The sequence below is a fragment of the Poecilia latipinna genome, unplaced genomic scaffold (genome assembly GCF_001443285.1).
Source record: "Poecilia latipinna isolate Pla-1442-1.1 unplaced genomic scaffold, P_latipinna-1.0 Scaffold1055, whole genome shotgun sequence".
Classification (NCBI taxonomy): Eukaryota; Metazoa; Chordata; class Actinopteri; order Cyprinodontiformes; family Poeciliidae; genus Poecilia; species Poecilia latipinna.
In genome coordinates, this window is record NW_015113671.1 from 23,222 (window position 1) to 42,371 (window position 19,150).

The window sequence follows — 19,150 nt, forward strand, 5'->3', positions numbered from 1 at the left end:
TGTGGCACCTTTGTTTGTGGATGAGTATAATGCCAGACTGCAATAGGTGATGTATTCCGCCCATCATATCCACACTCAACTGGATGACAAACGCTCCTGGCTGTGTTTATACTACTGCACCTTTTCTGTATTTTTACAGGTTAGTGGTCAACCAAACACTCAAAAATGTTCCTTCAAAATGTAGTTAAACTGTGCGAATGCTAGAAAAAAAAATCATAATATGATTTATAAACAGTTTTTTTTTTTTTTTTTTACGTTTAAAAGAGTCTGTTTCACTCCGCCACTCTCGGCAGCGTAGTGCACGCTCGTGAGTCCGCCGGTAGAGGTGGGTCATTTGCATTGTCTTGAAGGCAGGTCGCCAGGTTAAACTGTGGAACAGATTGGTTTCCCCCACACTTGCAGAAGTTTGTGAAGCTATGTTATGTGTTTTATTCAGTGTGATAAATAATTGCAAATGAATAAGTGTTAAGGAAAAGTATTTTTCCAAAGCATGTTAATTTGTCTAAGGTCAATTATTTAAAGTAAGGTCTGCAGATTATTTTGTTTATTCCCAGAGTGAAAGTAAAACCCAGATTTAAGTCTTGAAGTCCTTAAACATTACAATTTAATAAATTGTTCATATTGAGTACAGTCTGAGTCTACTGTAGTTTACGCTTTGTCAGCATTGTAGTCTAATGTCTTATATATTCAGTGTTTGATATTGGAAAGAATGTGGTACAAGATACAAATGTGGATGTTATTAATAGGTTTATTTGAAGACACTGGAATGCCTGGACATGGACATTTTAAAACACTCATGTTTCAGTTATAAGAGACTAAAGTATAGGAATTGGAGCTCAGGGAATTGTTTGTATAAAATAAGTTTTTGCGAAATAAAGAGATGCAAATGCTACACATTGACGTCACTGGTGCTGTGCCTTTTCTGTATTTTTACAGACTTTTTTACAAAAATTGTTGCAGTGGTACTGATCCTGGAACCCGAAACATAATACATCATCACACCAACACCCACAACAACCTCTCCCCCCCACTTGACAACTTTGTAGAAGGATCTGGGGGGTGCCAGAAAGGTGGTTCGCCCAGGGCACCAAATAGGCTAGGACTGGATCTGGGTGGGTATGCTAATGGCTAAAATTACAGTAATTTATGGTTAAGGTCCAACAAAATTACATGGGTTTTTCCAAATTAAAAAAAAATATATAGTACTCTAAAAACTACTAGCCCCCATAAAGTCCAAAGACACATCAAGTCATTGTGATTTTATTATTGTTATCAATTATTATCAAGTGACTTTGGCTGTGGAAACTGAGCATAGTATAACTAACCAGAGGATATTTATTCTCAAGAATTGTTGCATTGAAAACTATCGGAAATGCAATTTTTAACATAATTAAAACATTCCTTTATGTTGAAATTTCATTTTGAACTTCAAGCCAACAATTATTTATTCTGTTTACCCACCAGATGGTGCTATTTTGTTCCTGTTCAGAGTGTGCAATATTTCTCACCGTTTACTTTTCTGTAAAGGTTCTTCACTACTGCAATAAATGTGTAATTCTGAATAAAGCTGTGTGTATGTGTGCAAGCTAAGTTTTTGTAAATTTTATTATTATTTTTTAGTTATTCACAAAAGTAGTGAGGATATGTTCACATACTTTTAAAGGGTTGAAATCACTTAAACATACAGTTTATACATATAGTTCATACTTTACAAAGTTCGGTCTTTCAGACCGAAGTATAAAGTGGGGAAAAATACCTTTAACACATTTACTGAGAAGGTGATGTTTTGTCTATAGACACTTACCGGTAAGTGTGATTTTTCTTCATTTTAATATCTGATGATGGAAAAATAATCCAACAAGATAACTAATAATAGTAGTTCAAACACTAAAAAATATTGAATATCCATCCATCCATCCATCCATCCATCCAGTTTCTTCCGCTTATCCGGGGTCGGGTCGCGGGGGCAGCAGCTTCAGAAGTGAGGACCAGACTATATTGAAATATTGCTTGAAAAATATTTCAAATTACATTATTGAAGTTTGTGGTTAGAATGCAATGAAATGAGAAAAAGTTCCAGTACCTGCTAATAATGGCTGTATCACACATTATTAGGGGCTGTCAACTTGCGTATCAAACTCGAAATTACAAAATTAATGGCAAGGAGGGAAGAAACAATCTTAAGTTAAGTTGTATCATTGTCCTACAGGATGAATCCCAAAGTCCTGTCTTTATTCTTAGGTTTTCTTTTTATAGAAACTCCAACTGACCCCCATTGACTGTCTCCGCCTTCCACACACACACAAACCCCACATGTACTGTACATTGCCTGATAGTATTATCTAAAGGGCTTGGAAGTGTGTGTACGTGAGCGTGCGTGTGTGCTTGTGTGTGTGTATGAGTGTGAGAATAGGTCATAAAAGGCAGTCCAAGAAATGTGACCTATATGTGCAGCTGTCGCCCCCAACCTGACAGAGGTTGGTGGGGAAGAAGCAGTAACACTGGAGGTAGACGGTTAACATGAGCTTATTTAACTACCTGGAAGCCTAAAAATATTAAAAGTGTCGCTTTCAGGAAGCACTTAAAGGTGGAACAACATAAAACAGAAGGCCTGGGCAGACTGACATTTAAGAAAATGATCTCAGTCCCTTTCTGGGAGTTCGTCAGCAGGGTTAAAGCTGCTGAAGGGAACCATGGCAGTGGCTGCTAATGCTTCATGATCTAGGGTGGACTTACACCTAAAGTCTGGGCTTGCTGAAGGACAAATGGTTTGAGATGAAATATTTGGCTCCATGGATCTTGTTACCCTAACTTGGACTTTGTGGGGATGTCTAAAGGTATTTCTTACAGCCTTTGTAGCAAAACTAAGGTAAGATTACTTTTTGATTACTATATTAGTAGAATGAGCAGAGCAAAGAACTAAAATGGCATTATCTTTTAAACATGTCCCTATGATTTGCTAATAGCTCTTTATATAGTATATTCAGTTGTTTACCTTGTGTTCTTCATTTTGACACAAACATATGATGGTTAATCTAAGGCTGCAAATAAAATAAATTTACTTCTATCAAGATATGTTTGTTGTAAACTATCACAGCAAAGACTAAATGGGTTTCCAGTTTCCTCTCACCAAACAAGTTTATGTTAAAGGTTAAAAGGTTGAAAATCCACCTGTCAGGAGCTTGGACACCAGTCAGGCAATGTCTATTTGCAGTTTGCTACAGATCCTGTGCTGAAAGCCTGGAGGATGTTTGGAAAATGCAGAATGAAGATTAAATCACAGGTTCAGTGAGATGAGCTTACTGTACAGGGGTTTGTATTCAATTGTAGACCATTTTATAATTTCCTCTTTAGTTTGTGAGTTTACGGTGCTGCTGTTGTAAAAGCAAGTTGGCTAACAGTAGCAAGTTGGGTAACAGTAGCAAGTTAGCTACAAGGCAAAAAGCATCCTTTATGTTATGTAAATGTCTAATGTCAAATCAGATAACACAACCTGCTTGCAGCTACTATTTCTAGCCGCATATTATTAACAGATTAAAACACACCTGGTTAGCGAAAATGTCAACATTAGCTAATCTGCTCACATTAGCATGTTGTCTTACAAGTTCACTATTATTTAATAACTCAATGTATGAGGCTAAAAGCATCATATATCCTAAAGCCAGTATGAACAATTCATTTGAATTCTCTTTGAAGTCTGTTTCTCGAAATTCTGTGTTAAGTAAAGTAGAAGTTTACAAAGATGCTGCCAATGTCAGAAGGGCTAACACAAGGTGCTTGCTGCTATTATTTCTAGCTACAGAATAACAAATTTAAAAAATAGGTAACCCTTACTAAAATGTCAACATTATCTAACCTTTTTACATTAGCATGTTGGCTGAAGTAAGTTGGCTTGTATTTACATACTCCATGTACAAGCTAAAAGCATCTTATATCCAAAAACTAGCAAAAATATCCACATTAGTTATCTAACATTATCATGTTGGCTATCCATAGCAACTTGCTAAGTATTTACATATTACATTTTCAGTGCTAATAGCATTTTACAACACTAGCAAGCTGTCTAGTTATTCAAACCTTTAGCCTCACCTAAAAGTGAGGCTAAAGTCATGTTGCATGCTAAAATTACCTAAAATGTCTACGTTAGCATGCTGGGTAAAATAAGTATTTCCTAATGAAATCAGGAAAATAAAAAAAAAATTGAGTAACAAAAAATGTATTTGTTAAAAAAAAGTAAAATATAACTGGGTTTCTCTTATTTCTAGGATACTAAGAAAGTTGAGTCAGACAAAAAAAAAAATCTACCAAACACAAACTTCCTTAGTTCACTTATAAGGGATTTTGATTGTCAGCTCACTAATTTAGACTGCTTGAGTAACCAGACTTAGTTGATAAGTAATGTTGCTTTATTACACAGTAAAACCTGTGTATGTGTATTTTGGTCATTGCAGCTACCGGTGTGTTGGTCCATGTTGAACACCTATAAAGACAAGCAGATGTCTAAAGCAGTGAAGTCTTTCAGAGGAGATGTTTAATAAATGCAGCTCATTTTGACACCTCTCTCAATAATCAGAGAAGTGGGAAAGTTTGGAAGGAAGTTCCAAGGGGAATCAAAATGGCAGCCCGCTCACAGTCGAGTCCCTGTCCCACCATCCTCTCCATGAAGGCCAAAACCAAAGGCGCACAAAATCTCCAGAATCAAGAAGGTGAATCTCAAGAAACCTCAGCTCCATTTTTCATCCGCAAGCTCCGTAAGGCTGCAGTGGGAACAGGTTGTGATATCCGTCTCAGGGTGTCGGTGTCAGGACATCCTAAACCTTCAATGACATGGTACCACAACGATGAGCTGATCTCCCCCTCAGAAGCTCAGGATTCAGGAGGACTGTGGATCCGGGACTCCCACACCAACGATGCTGGCATGTACACCTGCGTGGCATCCAATGACCTGGGAGAGGCAAGCTGTAGTGCAGTGTTGGCTGTTATGGACCTAGGTGAAGGTAAACACTTTTTATTCTTAAGTAACAAATATTCCATAAAGATCTTTTTTTGAAAATAATCTGAAATAATTTGAAAGCAGACCTGGGTAAAGCAAAAGATAATTTAAGAGTGGATTTTAAGCTTCAACATATTCAAACATTTTCGGTAAATGGTTCTGATTAGATGTTTGTTGTTCCTTCCCTTTACCTGCACAGCTGTAACTCTTTGGCCACTAACTATATTTTTGATTTCTATATACAGCAAATAGATTCCATGATATCTGCCTGATTCTTTCAAACACTTCAAAACTTGGAGTCTGCAGCTGGTTTAGTGTTTCTGTAAATCAACACTTGCTCTTTGGTGGGTACTTTACCGGAAAACTTTAGACATTTCAGGTCAGATTCAATATGCCAATTTTTGCATCAGATGAAAACAAGCTCAAGATAGCAGGTTGGTGGTTTCAAATTCCACATGTAAAACATAAACTCACAAAGTTTTCAGTGGATTGGAAAATAGTTCATGCACCTCCAGGGTGGATGAAGAGCAAAGTCTAATGCTAAGAGTTTGGCAGATTTGCCATTGTGTGCATAATATGCAGTCATGATATCATTTTGGATTGTTAGCCACTTACAGATATTTGCTCATTTGAAAATGAGGAAAAGTCAAGTTCCATGTTTTTTTGGAGGGTTTTTGTCTTAATTTGGTTGTGCCTCTGAAACTGGGTCTTATTTTGATGCTGATCATGCAATGATATTCCTATTTCTGGCAATATTCAAAATTTTAATTAAAACTTCATTGACAACACTGATGTACTTTAGGAACCTATATTTAATGAAGGATAATCTGGTATTTATTTTATAAATACATACCGTTGACCGCCGCCTATTTATGGTCAAGTTTTTGCAGATTTGTTTGTGGAACATAACTGTAAATTATTTGTGTAAATTGTATTTATTCACAGATGCTGCTTGGGAAGCTCAGATACGGAGGTGGAATGCTATTTGACACAGTTGCTTTTTGCAGAGCAGCCAATCCAGAAATGGCATTTATTTTCTTTGCCACTGATTGGCTATACCCTCTTTAGTGGAGATATTATCTTCTGTGGTAGTGCCAAGATAGTTTCCACTGTGTGTATTAATGCATACTCAGGTGTCGTTGATGATTGATATTAGCGTTCTTAGAGGGCATCTCAAATATATGTGGATTTTACCTATTTGTGGATGGCTGTGGTTGTTGACCAGAATAAATAACGGAAGACTACTGTAAATGTTAGAGGCTTTAAATGATCGAAATTAAAAAAAAAAAAAGGTCAAATTGTTTCATGATTTGTGGAACACGTTGATAAATCCCAAATATTATTATAATATAAATATTATATAAATTAATATTGCAAAAACAGCTAATGAAAAAAGTCTTAAATTTTTTTAAAGATTTCAGTCTGGAAAAGTGACAGTACACAAATAGTTATGAAGAAGGGATGATCTGGAACCTCACTGACTCACAGCCTCTTTGCATCATCATTTAGAGATCTATGTGTTAAACATTGATCTGGTTTCCTATGAAATCATGTTTTTATTGGACACACTGAGGAAGCCATATCATCTGTGGCTCTGCCAGTAAGAGCTGACACACACGGTCCAACTGGTCTACCACTCAACACCTCCACCTCTTTCGCTCTCATTTGACTCATTTGGATTTGGTACTAATAACCACCCCTTACATTCTGTCTTTAGTTGCCATTTTTAAGTACAGTACAGTATTTACACTCTTTTTTCTTTTGCATTTTGTCAAACAACAACTCCAAAGTATTTTATCGTAGAGACTTCAATAAGAGTCAAAATGCTCAAAGTATTTTGAGCATTTTGACAATCACAGATTGACAGACTGTGGCAATCTTTGTCACAGATTGTCAATTAGGTTTATGCCTGGACTTTGACTAGGCCATTTTATGAGATTTTCTTTCAGAAATACCGTATATGATGCACATTCCATCTTCTCATTAACTCAAACCAGCTTCCTTATGCTGAAGAAAATCATCTCCACAGCATGAGCCTGCCACCACCATGTTTATCTATGTGGATAAAATGGAGCGTTTGCCAATAAAAGTGTGTTTTGCTACATTGTGTTTGTCTGTCAAATGAAATCCTAATTTAATATAACTTAAATCTGAGTTCGATTCTCTCAAAGGCAGTTTATTATATCTGTCCATTTTCACTTGTTGCTCTGAGCATTTTGGACTAAACTCTGTCTTTTAATTTAACAGTTGGGGGACAGCTAAATCAATTTCCAAGAGTTTAGCTGTTTTCCTATCATTCCAACCCCTGCCTGCCTCGTCTCCTCCCTCTTCTCCTTCTGCCTGTGGTTATTTATAGCCTGGTATGTGCAGTGGCAGCTCCCGACGCTTGTGCTGTGGTGATATGTGTGGCCGCTGCCGTCCCCCGCTTCTCCTATGGCACGGAGGGACATAATTATAGCGCCGTCGCCGTCACACTCCGTCACGATCAGCGTGATGAAAAAGAGACCGTGATGTTTGTTAGTGTATCTGCTGGGCTCGGGTTTGAACGGCCGAGCTTCGCTCACCGAGTCAGACCAATCAGAAGCCAGACAACTGTTTGATGAAGTTGCGAGTTGTCTCCAAGGGTTTTAATCTTAGGTTACATTTTATCTTACGATTACTGTTGGAAAAACTGGCCTGTGAGATTTGGGAAGTTTCTGTATTCTTGTTTAAAAATCATGGTTTGAAAAATGAATCCAATCATTCCTAAAAGACCTGCTGACTTAGTTTGAGGATGGATGAGAGCTCATCTGCAGTCTGGAAATGTCTGGGTGCTATTTTTTAGATATTTAGACTTTCTTCCATTGCTCTTAACCTTTCTCTTTCTGTCCTGATCTTTATTTTTCACCCTCAAGTCCTTTCTTCATTATTTAATTCCCTTCCTATTTCTTCGTGTCCTTCAATCCTCAAGCCATTCATGCTCTTCCTTCTGTTCTTGTAACTTCCTTGAGTTCTTCTTACTGTCTTCACTTTCATCCTTCAGTAGGAGAGAATCTTCCTTGATTCTCTCCTACTGCCTTCTCTCCTATTCTCTCCTTTTCTTCCTTGATTCTCTCCTACTGCCTTCTCTTGCGTCAAAGCAAACTTTGCTTTTGTGAATATGGGAGATACATATTTAAAGTAAAAATAAAAAAATACTTATACAGTACATATTTTTAGAGAACTGCAAGTAAATGTAATTGAAACAATTTGGAATTGACAAAAGAAAGCTGAGAATGGGACTGGGTACATGTGATATTAGTTTACGCTGTCTTAACTACAGCAGTGTTAGAATCCCGACCATGCTTTTGCCTTTTCACTCACCATTGGATTTGAACTTGAGTCTTAAGTCTATTTTCTGTCCATTTCAAAATAAGATGTGTGAATTCTTGAAGGGTGGCAGAGAGGGCTTGTTTCTGATGTGTACAAGTCAGTAGGTTTCAGTGTATCAACTTTTTATTCTAGTAGCCATCTCTGACAGCGGCCTGAGGAAAGTTCCCGCTCTCCTCACATTTAGCTGTAGATGTTTGAGGGGTTTATTGGCTGTGCAATCCATAGTATCTCAAGGAGATCAAGAACTGTCCGCTAACTGGGATCAGGACTTTTAATTTCTTCATTTTCAGCCAGTCTTTTGTGGATTTACTGGTATCATCTGGTTCACGGTCATGTTGAACGGTCCAGTTCTGCTTCAGCTTTTACTTTCTCGTATGAAACGGAAGATTGATGTGTCACCACACATTCTACTGTGAATCCTCAAGATCACATAGTAATCTCTTTTTGTTAGTCTACTTGATTGGTTGCTGTCCAATCATTTGAGATGTGAAGAATGTGCCACTTGTAATTAAACCATGACTCTTCCAGCTCTATGCTTCACAGTTGGCTTGAGGCTTATGAATATCTAAGCTTTATACTGAATTATCACTCATGTGTTTCTCAATGTATCAAGACACCTCTTCATTTTAGAACATTGTTTTTTTTTGTTTTTTTTATATTAAAAATCTAGAAAATTAACATGCTCCCCAATAAAACAATTTAATTTTATGAAAACCTTGTTGCTGCAGTAACTCTTTTAGTAGAACAAATATGATCCCAATTATTTTTGGTTAATATAGAAATCTAAGAAAATAGAATATTTTATTTGAGGATTACTCATTTGCTCTGTAAGCAGTCACAGTTAGAAAACAAAATAAGAAAAAGTGGCCCATCTTTACTCTAATTGTATAGTTTTAATTAAATAGTAATTTTGATCATCAAACAGATGGTGTTCATTTACATTTCATTTATTTTTCAGACAGAACTATTGTGAATATTAGTTTTAATTCAACCACTTATCACAGATGTGTTCATGAACTGCTCTAAGGGTTCTGTGGCACTCTTAATTTCTCTCAGCTTTCAGCTAAGGATGACAGCAAACGGTTGGTGGGTCTAATCTGTGTGTGGGTGGGGGTGTGCAGAGGAAGAGTTCAGCTGGAGGGGTTGTACTACGTCAGACCTGAAAAAGACCGCTAACGCTGGCTGTGAGAGATGGGACTTCAGGTGAGGGCAAGAAAGGAAGTCATGGAGGACAGCTTAAAGGAAAAAAGGCTTTGAAGTGATTTTTAAAGGAAGTCACCAACTTATGTGGAAGTAACCACATAATGGTTATATTGGCAAGAAGGAGACAGAAGGTTTTGTCCTGTATGAGAAAAAGATGAGTCATGTTGCGGAAGGAGCTGCTAGATGCACGGAGGTCTTTGAGGATCGCTAGTGAAGGCTTGAGTGGGCCAAGAAACAAGAAACAGAGAGGTGAGTGGGATAGCAGTCAGTTATTACCTCAGTGTTTTGGTTACTGGATACTATTTCAAAATCTATTTACTTGTGAACTTTTGGAGCAATGAAAACAACTTGGAAATTCAGTCTATCTATTGTCCAAATTTTATTCAGGAAACACTATTTGTAGCTAGCAACAGCAGCACTTGAATGTGAATGTAAGTATCTCCCTTCAATTATAGTTATATGAAATTAAAAGTTTAAAGTTATTAGAATTTTCTTGTCAAAAAACATTTATTTTATGGAATCTTTCTTAGGATGCTAGAAATTATTACCGCTCTTTTTATTTGCTACCAGCCTTGCTTACGCAGACCTTGGATTCTGACACACTGGCATAGAAATGACCAATAGATGATTTTACATTCTGCACACATTAAAGCAAAGTGGATTAAAGGCTACAACATCCCTAATAAGATTCTCAGTTGAGGCGAGGCAGCTGAGGCAACATCTGAAGCAAACGGTGTGTTTGTGTTGTGTTCTGGCAGTATACAGCCGTCCACAGGAATCCTGGGGGATTGGATCAGGATTAGGTGGTAGCATCAGGTTGCACTGTTGCTGTCAACAGCGGCCTCGGTCATTCTGAGGTTCAAAGCTAGCTTTCACTTTACATTTAGCTGAAGAACAGCGTTGGATTTTCAGTGGTTTGATAGATACACAAAAAGGGTCAGCTTGATTAAAGGCAACAAATATACTTTTGGATAATTTACCTTTTTTTGAATATAAAAAGACTGCATCAATTAGTTACTTATTTACCCCAAACTCCGCCAAACCAGCAGCAGCAATGAGCAGACACCCAGTCAAATGGCACAACTGTTGAGCTCATATGAGTGGTTGTTATCACAAAAAAGAGTGGGAGGTTCTTAAAGAGACAGAAGCCCAATTTTAAGGCTTCAGACACAGTTGATGCAAAGTCAAATTTCTCTTACGTCATGTTTGATACATTCAACATTATTCATAACTGAAGGTAACATAGTTACTTTATTGTGTTATAAAATGAGGCTATGTGCCTGGAAAATACATAAAAGCTCCCCTTTAATGAATCAGTTATTAAACGAGATTTAATTAAGCTATTAACATTCTATGCAGATACAGTAGAGCCCAGCTTTAAGCTTAGAGAGCATAGATATTCAAAAGAAAGCAGAAAAAGCTGAAATACTTTGCAATTTTCCTTAGCGCTGATTGACTGGAAATAAGGAAGACCGTGGATGCTAGTTTCTGTGGTAGAGCTAAGACTCTTATATTTAGATATATTTAGTGTTTGAACTAAAAAACTACGTAGTCATGAAAGTGTTTAGAGGGAGTCCAAGGTATTCAGCTCTTCACCTGATCCCTCATCCCTCGACTGCACTGTAAACCTGTTATTATTCAAGTTATAAAAACATTTCTGGTAACACTGTATTTGAAGGTGTGTGCATAAGACTGACATGACACTGTCATAAACCTGACATAACACCTGCCATGAACATGAAGGAGTCTTCATGAATGTTTATGACATTCAGTAAATAATGACACTTTTAATGCAAAGTTGACTCTTAATTGACTTTTAGTGCAACTTTGCATTCAAAGTGCAAAGGCAAAAGTGACATAGCAGCATGTTCATGACAGCTGTTATGTCATGTTTATGACAGTGTAATGCCAGTCTTATGCACACCCCTTCAAATAAAGTGTTACCACATCACTCAGTTGTGACTCACAGATTAATTAAAAAGGAGAGTTTTGCATTTTTTCTTTCTGTTATATATTAAAAAGTTGTTAGAACATGATTTATGTCACTCTGCATGATTGGTGAATAAAGGAAAACACTATCAAAGCCAAAGCCATCTTGAATTTACAACACCTGCTTCCATCAGACCAATCATATTTCTGCTCAGAGGTGGTGATGTAACAGCAACAGAATGTGTTTTGTGTTGCAGAGATTATGGCAGGCCTGCTGCTGATAAAGCTGCGTGCCTGGAAAGCATCCATCACAGTTGCTTCTCACAAAGCAACCCCTGTCACTAAATCAATGACTTTCCGTGAAGTCTATGCCGTCCTTGTTGTTTTAAGCAAATGAAAGTGTAGCACACTGGTAACCGCACCTGTCCAGACCGCTTCCAGGCACCTTTCGTCTCACGGCTGGTTCTGCCTCCAAACAGCAGGCTTAGGGCTCTGACATCTAAGTGCTGCTCTTAGATTCAGGGAATAATAAATGACATGCACCACAGAAATCAAATTATTTTCTCTTAATGGCTGCCATTCCGTGATATCATGTCAGAAACTAGTTAAAACTGGCTTGTTGTGCCTCAGAATCTGCCCTCTGCCGGCACATTAGTCTTTTATTGGCCAATGCCTGTGTTATGATGGGCTTATTGATTCGGGGGCGTTGGAACTGCTACTTGGGGGTGTATCCCATATCACGCATAAAGCATTGGTATTGATCGCTTGACTTTCTGCTAGAGTGAGTGGCTCTGGCTGGTGATGGATGGTGGAGGGTTGAGGTGAGCAGGAGGAGGTTGGTTAAAATAACATTTGGAGACTGCAGTTCGCTCCATCTGCAGGAGGATTCGGTGAATCCTTTAAATAAAAATCTGTTTCCAGGGAAAAGAAACAGACAGGATGGAATTAATGACTGGAGCTAACATGCAGGTCGGCAGAACGGCTCTTGATTCACGGTGGGAGTAAATCTCACATTGATTCTGTATTTACACGACTATAAACAGAAACAGAAATCACTTGATCATGGTGGAAAACAACTTTGTTCAGCAAAGTGAAGTCAGCGGTGAATGGTGGAGGTTCTGAGTCGATAAACTGAGGGAGTCGTACGATCTGAGTTGATAAACGGAGAATACGGTGGGGTAATGACCATTTACATATGCTGCTCTTATTACAAAAGCCAAAGTTTTAGAGAAAGCGTGTGTAATAAAAAAGGCTTAAGTCGTCAGTTTTGTTCTTGCTAGGCAGTTGCCCAGGGCATCATTAGAAAGGGGCTGCAGAAGTGCCAGATAAAGTAAGTGTGAAGGTCACAATATTTTTGAATTATATACAGTCATGTCAAAAAAAATTACTTAGGACACCTCATTAAATATTCAGTTTTACATTAAATAAAGTTCATACACAGATGGGTTCTGTTTCTATGGATCAGAATTTGTATACTAAAGTAATACAAATTCAGCTTGTTTTCCTCATTAACATCAAGCTGTCAACAACAATTTGTTTTCCACTTGAGAAAAAAGTTTGCACACCCTTCCCTTCTAATACTTAGAATTGTCTCCCCCACCTCTGTAGACTTTGATTAGCATCCTGCAGCCTGCTTTCAGGGTGAACACAAACCTCATGGATTTTATTGCCACTTTGTTTGATATACAACACAAAGTGATTCATAGTTGTGCCTCACTTTGAAACCGGACCATGTTTTTTCTTTTGGTGTCTTACTGTGCAGCACATCTAGAGGTACTGAATACCAAGCTTTATGTCCTCCTAAAGATTCTCAGTTGGATTTAGGACTTTGTCATTCAAACACTTCTATTACATTACTGCTATTGCTATTTTTTCATTTCGTTCAAATAAATCTATGAATAATACTCCTTTGGTATTATTCTGCCATCGCCTTGTCTCATTGTGGGGATTGTGAGTCCAGGATGATTCACAGTACTTGTTTTCCTCCATATTGATTTGAGATTAACCCTATGTTCTGTTTTTCATAACAATTAACCAGGAGTTTGGGATGGAATCTGCTTGTAATAATTGCTTGCTCTTGCAGCTGCCACAGACCATGATCTTATCACTAGTTAAAACTAAACAGAGAGGAAACAGTAGATACTTATTTAATGACTTCTGCTTTTTGCTAAACAATAAACCCAGAGGAGAAGAGGATTTTGGAGGGAATTGGTGAAGCTGTTTCTTTTGAATCTGTGATTGCTCATATGTAGAGGGGATCTGTTTATCCCTCTTGATTCTCTGGTAATTCCCTTTTCCCATTTCTGCTCTTTATACCCATCATTCCGTCCTGCCATCTCACAAAAACACATCCCCATGCTCCCTTGATTCCCAGTGTTCTGTATCTCTCCTCTCTTCCTCCTCACATTTTCCCTCTTTCGTCAATGCAATCAAGAGAAGACCCACGCACACACTAGGCTCTGATTTCCACCTCCCTCCACGCCTCCCCTTTCCCCCACTCCGTCTTGTTTTAAGTGTGCTCTCGAACGAGGCAGAGCAGGCAGAATGTGGGGGTCGATGGAGAAAGCAGCCCCCTACGTCACAGAGAGACGCTCCTCACAGATAAACACTCGGACACAAAGACACCAGCATCTCTGCTCTCACCGCCGTTCTCCCTGCCTCGCCTCCAGATCGGAGCAGAAACACACCCGCGCACAAACACACAGCCGCATCCTCCTTTATTTCATAACCCCCCTCCTCAAATCTTGATCTCAGTCGTTGCTGACCCTGATACCACACCCTACAGCTTCTTATTTTCTTATCATTTCTGAGGGAAGGTTGTTTTTGTGAACTGGAGCCACAGGTAATCTGATTTTGCTTGAAACGAGGCGCCACTTGAAGATGAAAAAGATCTGGTCCAAGAAAAGATTTCAGGTGAGTTTGCTTAATTTTTTTGGAGCAATATCAATAAACCAATGTTATGTTTTATAGATATTTTTTGCATATTTCTTAAAAGACATGCCACACCCTTTTTCCTTATATATGTGTGTTTTTAATCGAAAAGAGATTAAAGTAAATATGAAATGAAAGACTGATTTTCGGAAAAAGTTCTGGGCATAAATGTAGACAGTTCTGAAGAGAAAAGGAAAAGCACAGGCATTGAAACAGTGAATAAATGTTGTGATCAGAAAAATCTCAGTTTAGGAACTGAAATTCAAGGTGAAGGTAGTTAACCCCCCTGCGCCGTCCCCTTCAAAAGAACAGTCTGTCTCCATGGTCTTAATTCCAAATTTCCTGCTTCTATTTTCCAATATGAAAATATAAGAAGTCCTCAGATATTTCTGTTACAATAATAACTAATTCATTTGCTCAGGTTTCACAAATTTGGGGCAGATGAAAAAGTGTGTCAGTAGGCTACGCTCTGTGGAGACATGGGAACCAGGCCAGCGATGCACAAGGATGAAGTGAGCAAAAGTGGTGGATCAGGCTGCTGCTGAAGCTCACTTTGCTTCTTTATGAAGACTAAATGTGCTTTCTTGCTCTTATACCACTTAACAGAATCTGGATTGATCCCCTACAATCCAAATCCAAATGTTACGAAATCCGAGGCTGAGTTTTGCTGATATGATCCCTTTGGGAACATAACAAAAAGGAACTGTGACAAAGACAGAAATTTATAGGAGGATGTGTCAAACAGCAGTTAATCAAATTACTTGAAATGACTCAAAAGCAGCAACCATTGGGATTGGAGTGGGGGGCAGATAAGTGCGAAGTGAGTCATTTCACTTCTGCTACTTTTGCTTTCTGTCCGCTGAAAAGCAGTGAGTCATTCCGAGGAGCTCTCTGTGGAGCTGATTGACAGCCTGGCCAGAAAGGAATCTTTTCAGCTGCTTTATCAGCATGGCTGCTCTTTAAAAAACAGATACAGATACAGCCTGGAGGAATGGGTACGCATCTGCTTTATAGGGGCTCATCTGATCTTTTTACAGTCACATGTCAAATATTGTCATTGCAAATGGTTAGAATTTGAAGCTGCTAATCCCACAGAGCTTGGACAAAGTATACAAAAAAATTGCAAAAGAATTGTACCAGTAAGACCACATACATGAAAATAAATACATGGTGGTGTACCTCTGTGATCAGATTCATCCTTTCCTGTTGTTGCAGCTCCTAGGGTTTAAATTAAGTCAAATAAATGGTATAAAATAAAAAGCACTGTGTTGAAAGAAATTATGATTAATAGTGACATTTTGGTAACATTTGGCATTGGAAACAGTTTTTTTTTTCAACTTGGTGCATAACCATACTATTCTGAGTAAGCTCAGAATCCAAGTATTTAATTATCCCAAATATTCTTTCACACATCTCTATCTGTGTTTTTGAGAATCTGCAATCAGTGTTGAGTAATCTAGTCCAGGTGTGCCGTGTCTGTTTATTGAAGCTTATTAATGCTAGCTAATTCTGGTGATCCTGGCACCAAAAACACATTGAAAATGCTTCCCTCTTCTCTTCACCTAAAAATACTATAAAGCCTTCACAAGTTTCTAAATGTGTTCAGAGTAGAATTCTGAAATTGTGAACACATGATGATCAAATGCAGTCCAGAGACTTTAAAGACTATTATGTCCTTTAAATAAATGCTTAGAAAAGCTACAAGGCAGATGTCAATTTCAGTGTCATTTGTGGCTAACAGCTAGCCACTTGCGTTACTTTAACTCTGCTTTACAATGTATTTGTCGCCTGTCACAGTTTTGTTTTTCTGTCAAATGTAAAAAACTATGTCACCACACAAAACAATTTAAAAGTGACGGATTCTGTAACAAACAGTTTGTTACAGAATCCGCCAGCTAATCAGACTAGACTTCTCTTTTTTTTTGTTAATTTTGTCAACACAACAGAACAAGAACTACTTCTTTTGTTCCTTTAAAGTAAGAGTTACAAACAAAGACAAAACACAGTGTTAATGTTAAATTACTAATTTTCATATTTTGGGCTTATTGTGCTAGCTTACCTGTAAGCTATGATGCTAGCTTATTCTTGTGCTTACAAGAGTAAGCTGTAAGCACTAAGTGAGACTTACAGTCTATAACTTAGAATATTGTAAGTTATAGTGCTCACTTACTCTTGTAAGCTATAATGCTAGCTTACCTGTAAGTGCAAACATCTTATAGCTGAAAGTGAGGAGTGGGGGAAATTTTCCTCAGACAGATGTCAAAAATGGCATATAGCTATATAAAAATAGAAATAACTGAATATTTCATTGTTTCCTCTTTTTATCCCACTACTGTAAACGGGACCATATTTTGTTCTAAGTAATTTGCTGAATAATACATTGTGGTTTTGTGTGTTGTTTCAGAGAACTGGGCATTCCACTCGGACATTTGGCAGATTCACCCATGGTGTGTTGTCAGTATGAGCTTATTCTCAGCACCTACAGTTTCTTTTTTTTTTCTTGTTTATTTTTCTTTTGTTCTGTTGGAAAACTGCTGTAGCCTTTTGTTCTTCTCGGTTTATCCTTCATCAGCATGTGTTTCCACTGATATTTACTCCAGCAATTATTATTTGGTATATTAAACTTGTTATTGCCTAAGTTTATTTGTATGTTTTGCTGTTTAACTGCACACAAGTGGGTTTTGTTATTGTACATCCACCCCCACAAAGTGGTATTTTTGTATCGCACTGCTGCCTCTTTGCAAAAGCACAATCTTCAAGTGGAAAACATCTATCCCTTCTGATTTGTGCCATAATATTTGGCAATGTTTGTGCAACTGATGACTCAAACCAAAAGCAGATATTTTAACTCCAAATCTCATTTAGAATCCAATCCAAGCTTTACACTTTCCTTGTATATTCAATGTCGGCATAGTTTCCCCGCTCTCTCTGCAATGTGTTTAACTTCATAATTTTCAGATGGGTGGATCTACATACCCAGAGCCACAAAAGGCACACTCTCTAATGGTGATTATTCTTTTCTTGAAGTCATGCAAGAAAAGATTTTGACTTGATGCGATTTTGACTTGATGCGAGGCGCAATGAGGTGCAACCCATTTTGTGGTTGTTGTCCTCCTCCTCTCCCGCAGACTCTAACCAGTAAACATATCTGTCAGCCACCCAGCAGTTTGGCTGGTGATTTTTAGACTCTAATGGGTACGAAGAGGATTGGTCGTGTGGGTGAGAGAGATGCTGGTTTCCATAGTAACGGTGCTCTCCCGTCTGCCCTCTCTTGCTGCCACTATGGAAGCGAAGTTTTCCGCTCCTGCCGAAAGCAAAGCTATGGTAAACCTTACTGCCTCTATATATCTGCTGCTGCACACCCCCTCCTCATCCATCCATCCATCCATCCATCCATCCATCCATCCATCCATCCATCCATCCATCCATCCATCCTGTTCTATAGACCTCTCTTTCTGCCTTTTCTGAATTCATACATTTTTATTTTTTTACTGTAGGCACGGGCTGGTTTGAGCAAAAACAGAATAATTTTGCAGGCTTATGGTCTTAAAACAAGCCTTCTAGTTAAAAGTTAAAACAGTACCGAAATGTAGCTAAAATATTGCCAGTAACAGTTATCATTGTTGCCCTATTACCTCTCTGGAATGGTAATTGTTTATTGTACTGGCAGACTAACTAACATGGTTACTTGTGGACAATGTTTTTTTCTTACCATGGTTTCCTGCTATTATGAAATGTTTTCCTTATATCATGGACTTAAAGAGCTTTATTATCGCTGCTGATAAAGTATGAGCACAAATTGTTGCCTTGAATATTTATGAATATTCTGCCATTCTGTTTTATGGAAAATCCCATTGGATGCCAGAGAAATAAATTTTTGCTTATTGATTTGCTCCTTTGTTGCTTCAATAGAAATCAGCTGTCTTCAGTCAGTAGTCTTCAATAAGCTGTTTACCGCACTGACAGATGTGCTCATTATTGCAAGTTGCAATACTGTAATTGCAGATCAAAAAAATGTTGAACTCATGAAACTTTAGCCCACATTCCTGCAACATACCATAAAAAATAGTTGAAATCTGCACATTATTTTTTGCCAACATTGCTTTACTACTATGTTTCCCCAATGTTATGGGACTAAAGCAATTAATTATTAACTTTGCAACTCTGCTGCAACGACATTACCACATATTGTTGAAATATTAAATAGCTATTTTCTATTTGCTTTTTTTTTTTTTTTTTTTTTTTTTGCAAATTAAAATTAGGAGTCTTTGAAGCTGATTGGCTAGTCAAGCTTGTCAGATCCTGGGCTGTTATGGTGTTTTGATTATTTGGTTCTAGTGTTATTATTATTCTGTGTTACTTCGTCTCTGTCTTTGTTTAGATCAGTTTGGTTTCTGTTTAACCTTAGTTCAGTTTTTCTTAATGATTCCGGTTTATTATGTTTATTTCTTGTGTCTAGTTATTCCTTGCTCATGTGCTCTCTCTCACCCCCTGTTCCACTTTCTCTGTCTCTCCTCTCACACCTGCAAACCATTACCTAGTATTTAAGCCTTTCTCCTGCCCACACTCCTGGCCTGGCTGGTTCCTGTTCTATGCTGTTTACTTCCCTGTCAGTACCCTGCTTGCTTTTTGTTCCTGTTTTTGTTCTGCTGTGGATCCCTATATTCCCTGTGATTTTTTTGTAAGTTTTCAGTTTTATCATTAAAGAAAATTTAACATGAGCCATGCTGTCATCCCCTCTGC

General features: G+C 37.9%; 1 protein-coding gene across 6 annotated transcripts in view; it reads left to right on the forward strand.

Annotated features, from left to right (window-relative positions):
• Positions 1-2,710: 2,710 nt before the first annotated feature.
• Positions 2,711-19,150, forward strand: part of LOC106959195 (striated muscle enriched protein kinase) — a 53,910-nt gene continuing 37,470 nt past the window's right edge. Inside the window, exons 1-3 of one of the 6 annotated variants that reach the window (XM_015051586.1) lie at positions 13,945-14,389; positions 16,812-16,854; positions 17,563-17,731. In XM_015051586.1, the coding sequence (XP_014907072.1) occupies positions 17,599-17,731 (133 nt within the window). In that variant the 5' untranslated portion in view covers positions 13,945-14,389; positions 16,812-16,854; positions 17,563-17,598. Of the gene's footprint in view, positions 2,870-4,451; positions 4,998-9,573; positions 9,797-13,944; positions 14,390-16,811; positions 16,855-17,562; positions 17,732-19,150 lie in introns of those variants that run through there. The other 5 variants (XM_015051587.1, XM_015051590.1, XM_015051584.1 and 2 more) reach the window with 5 other exon arrangements.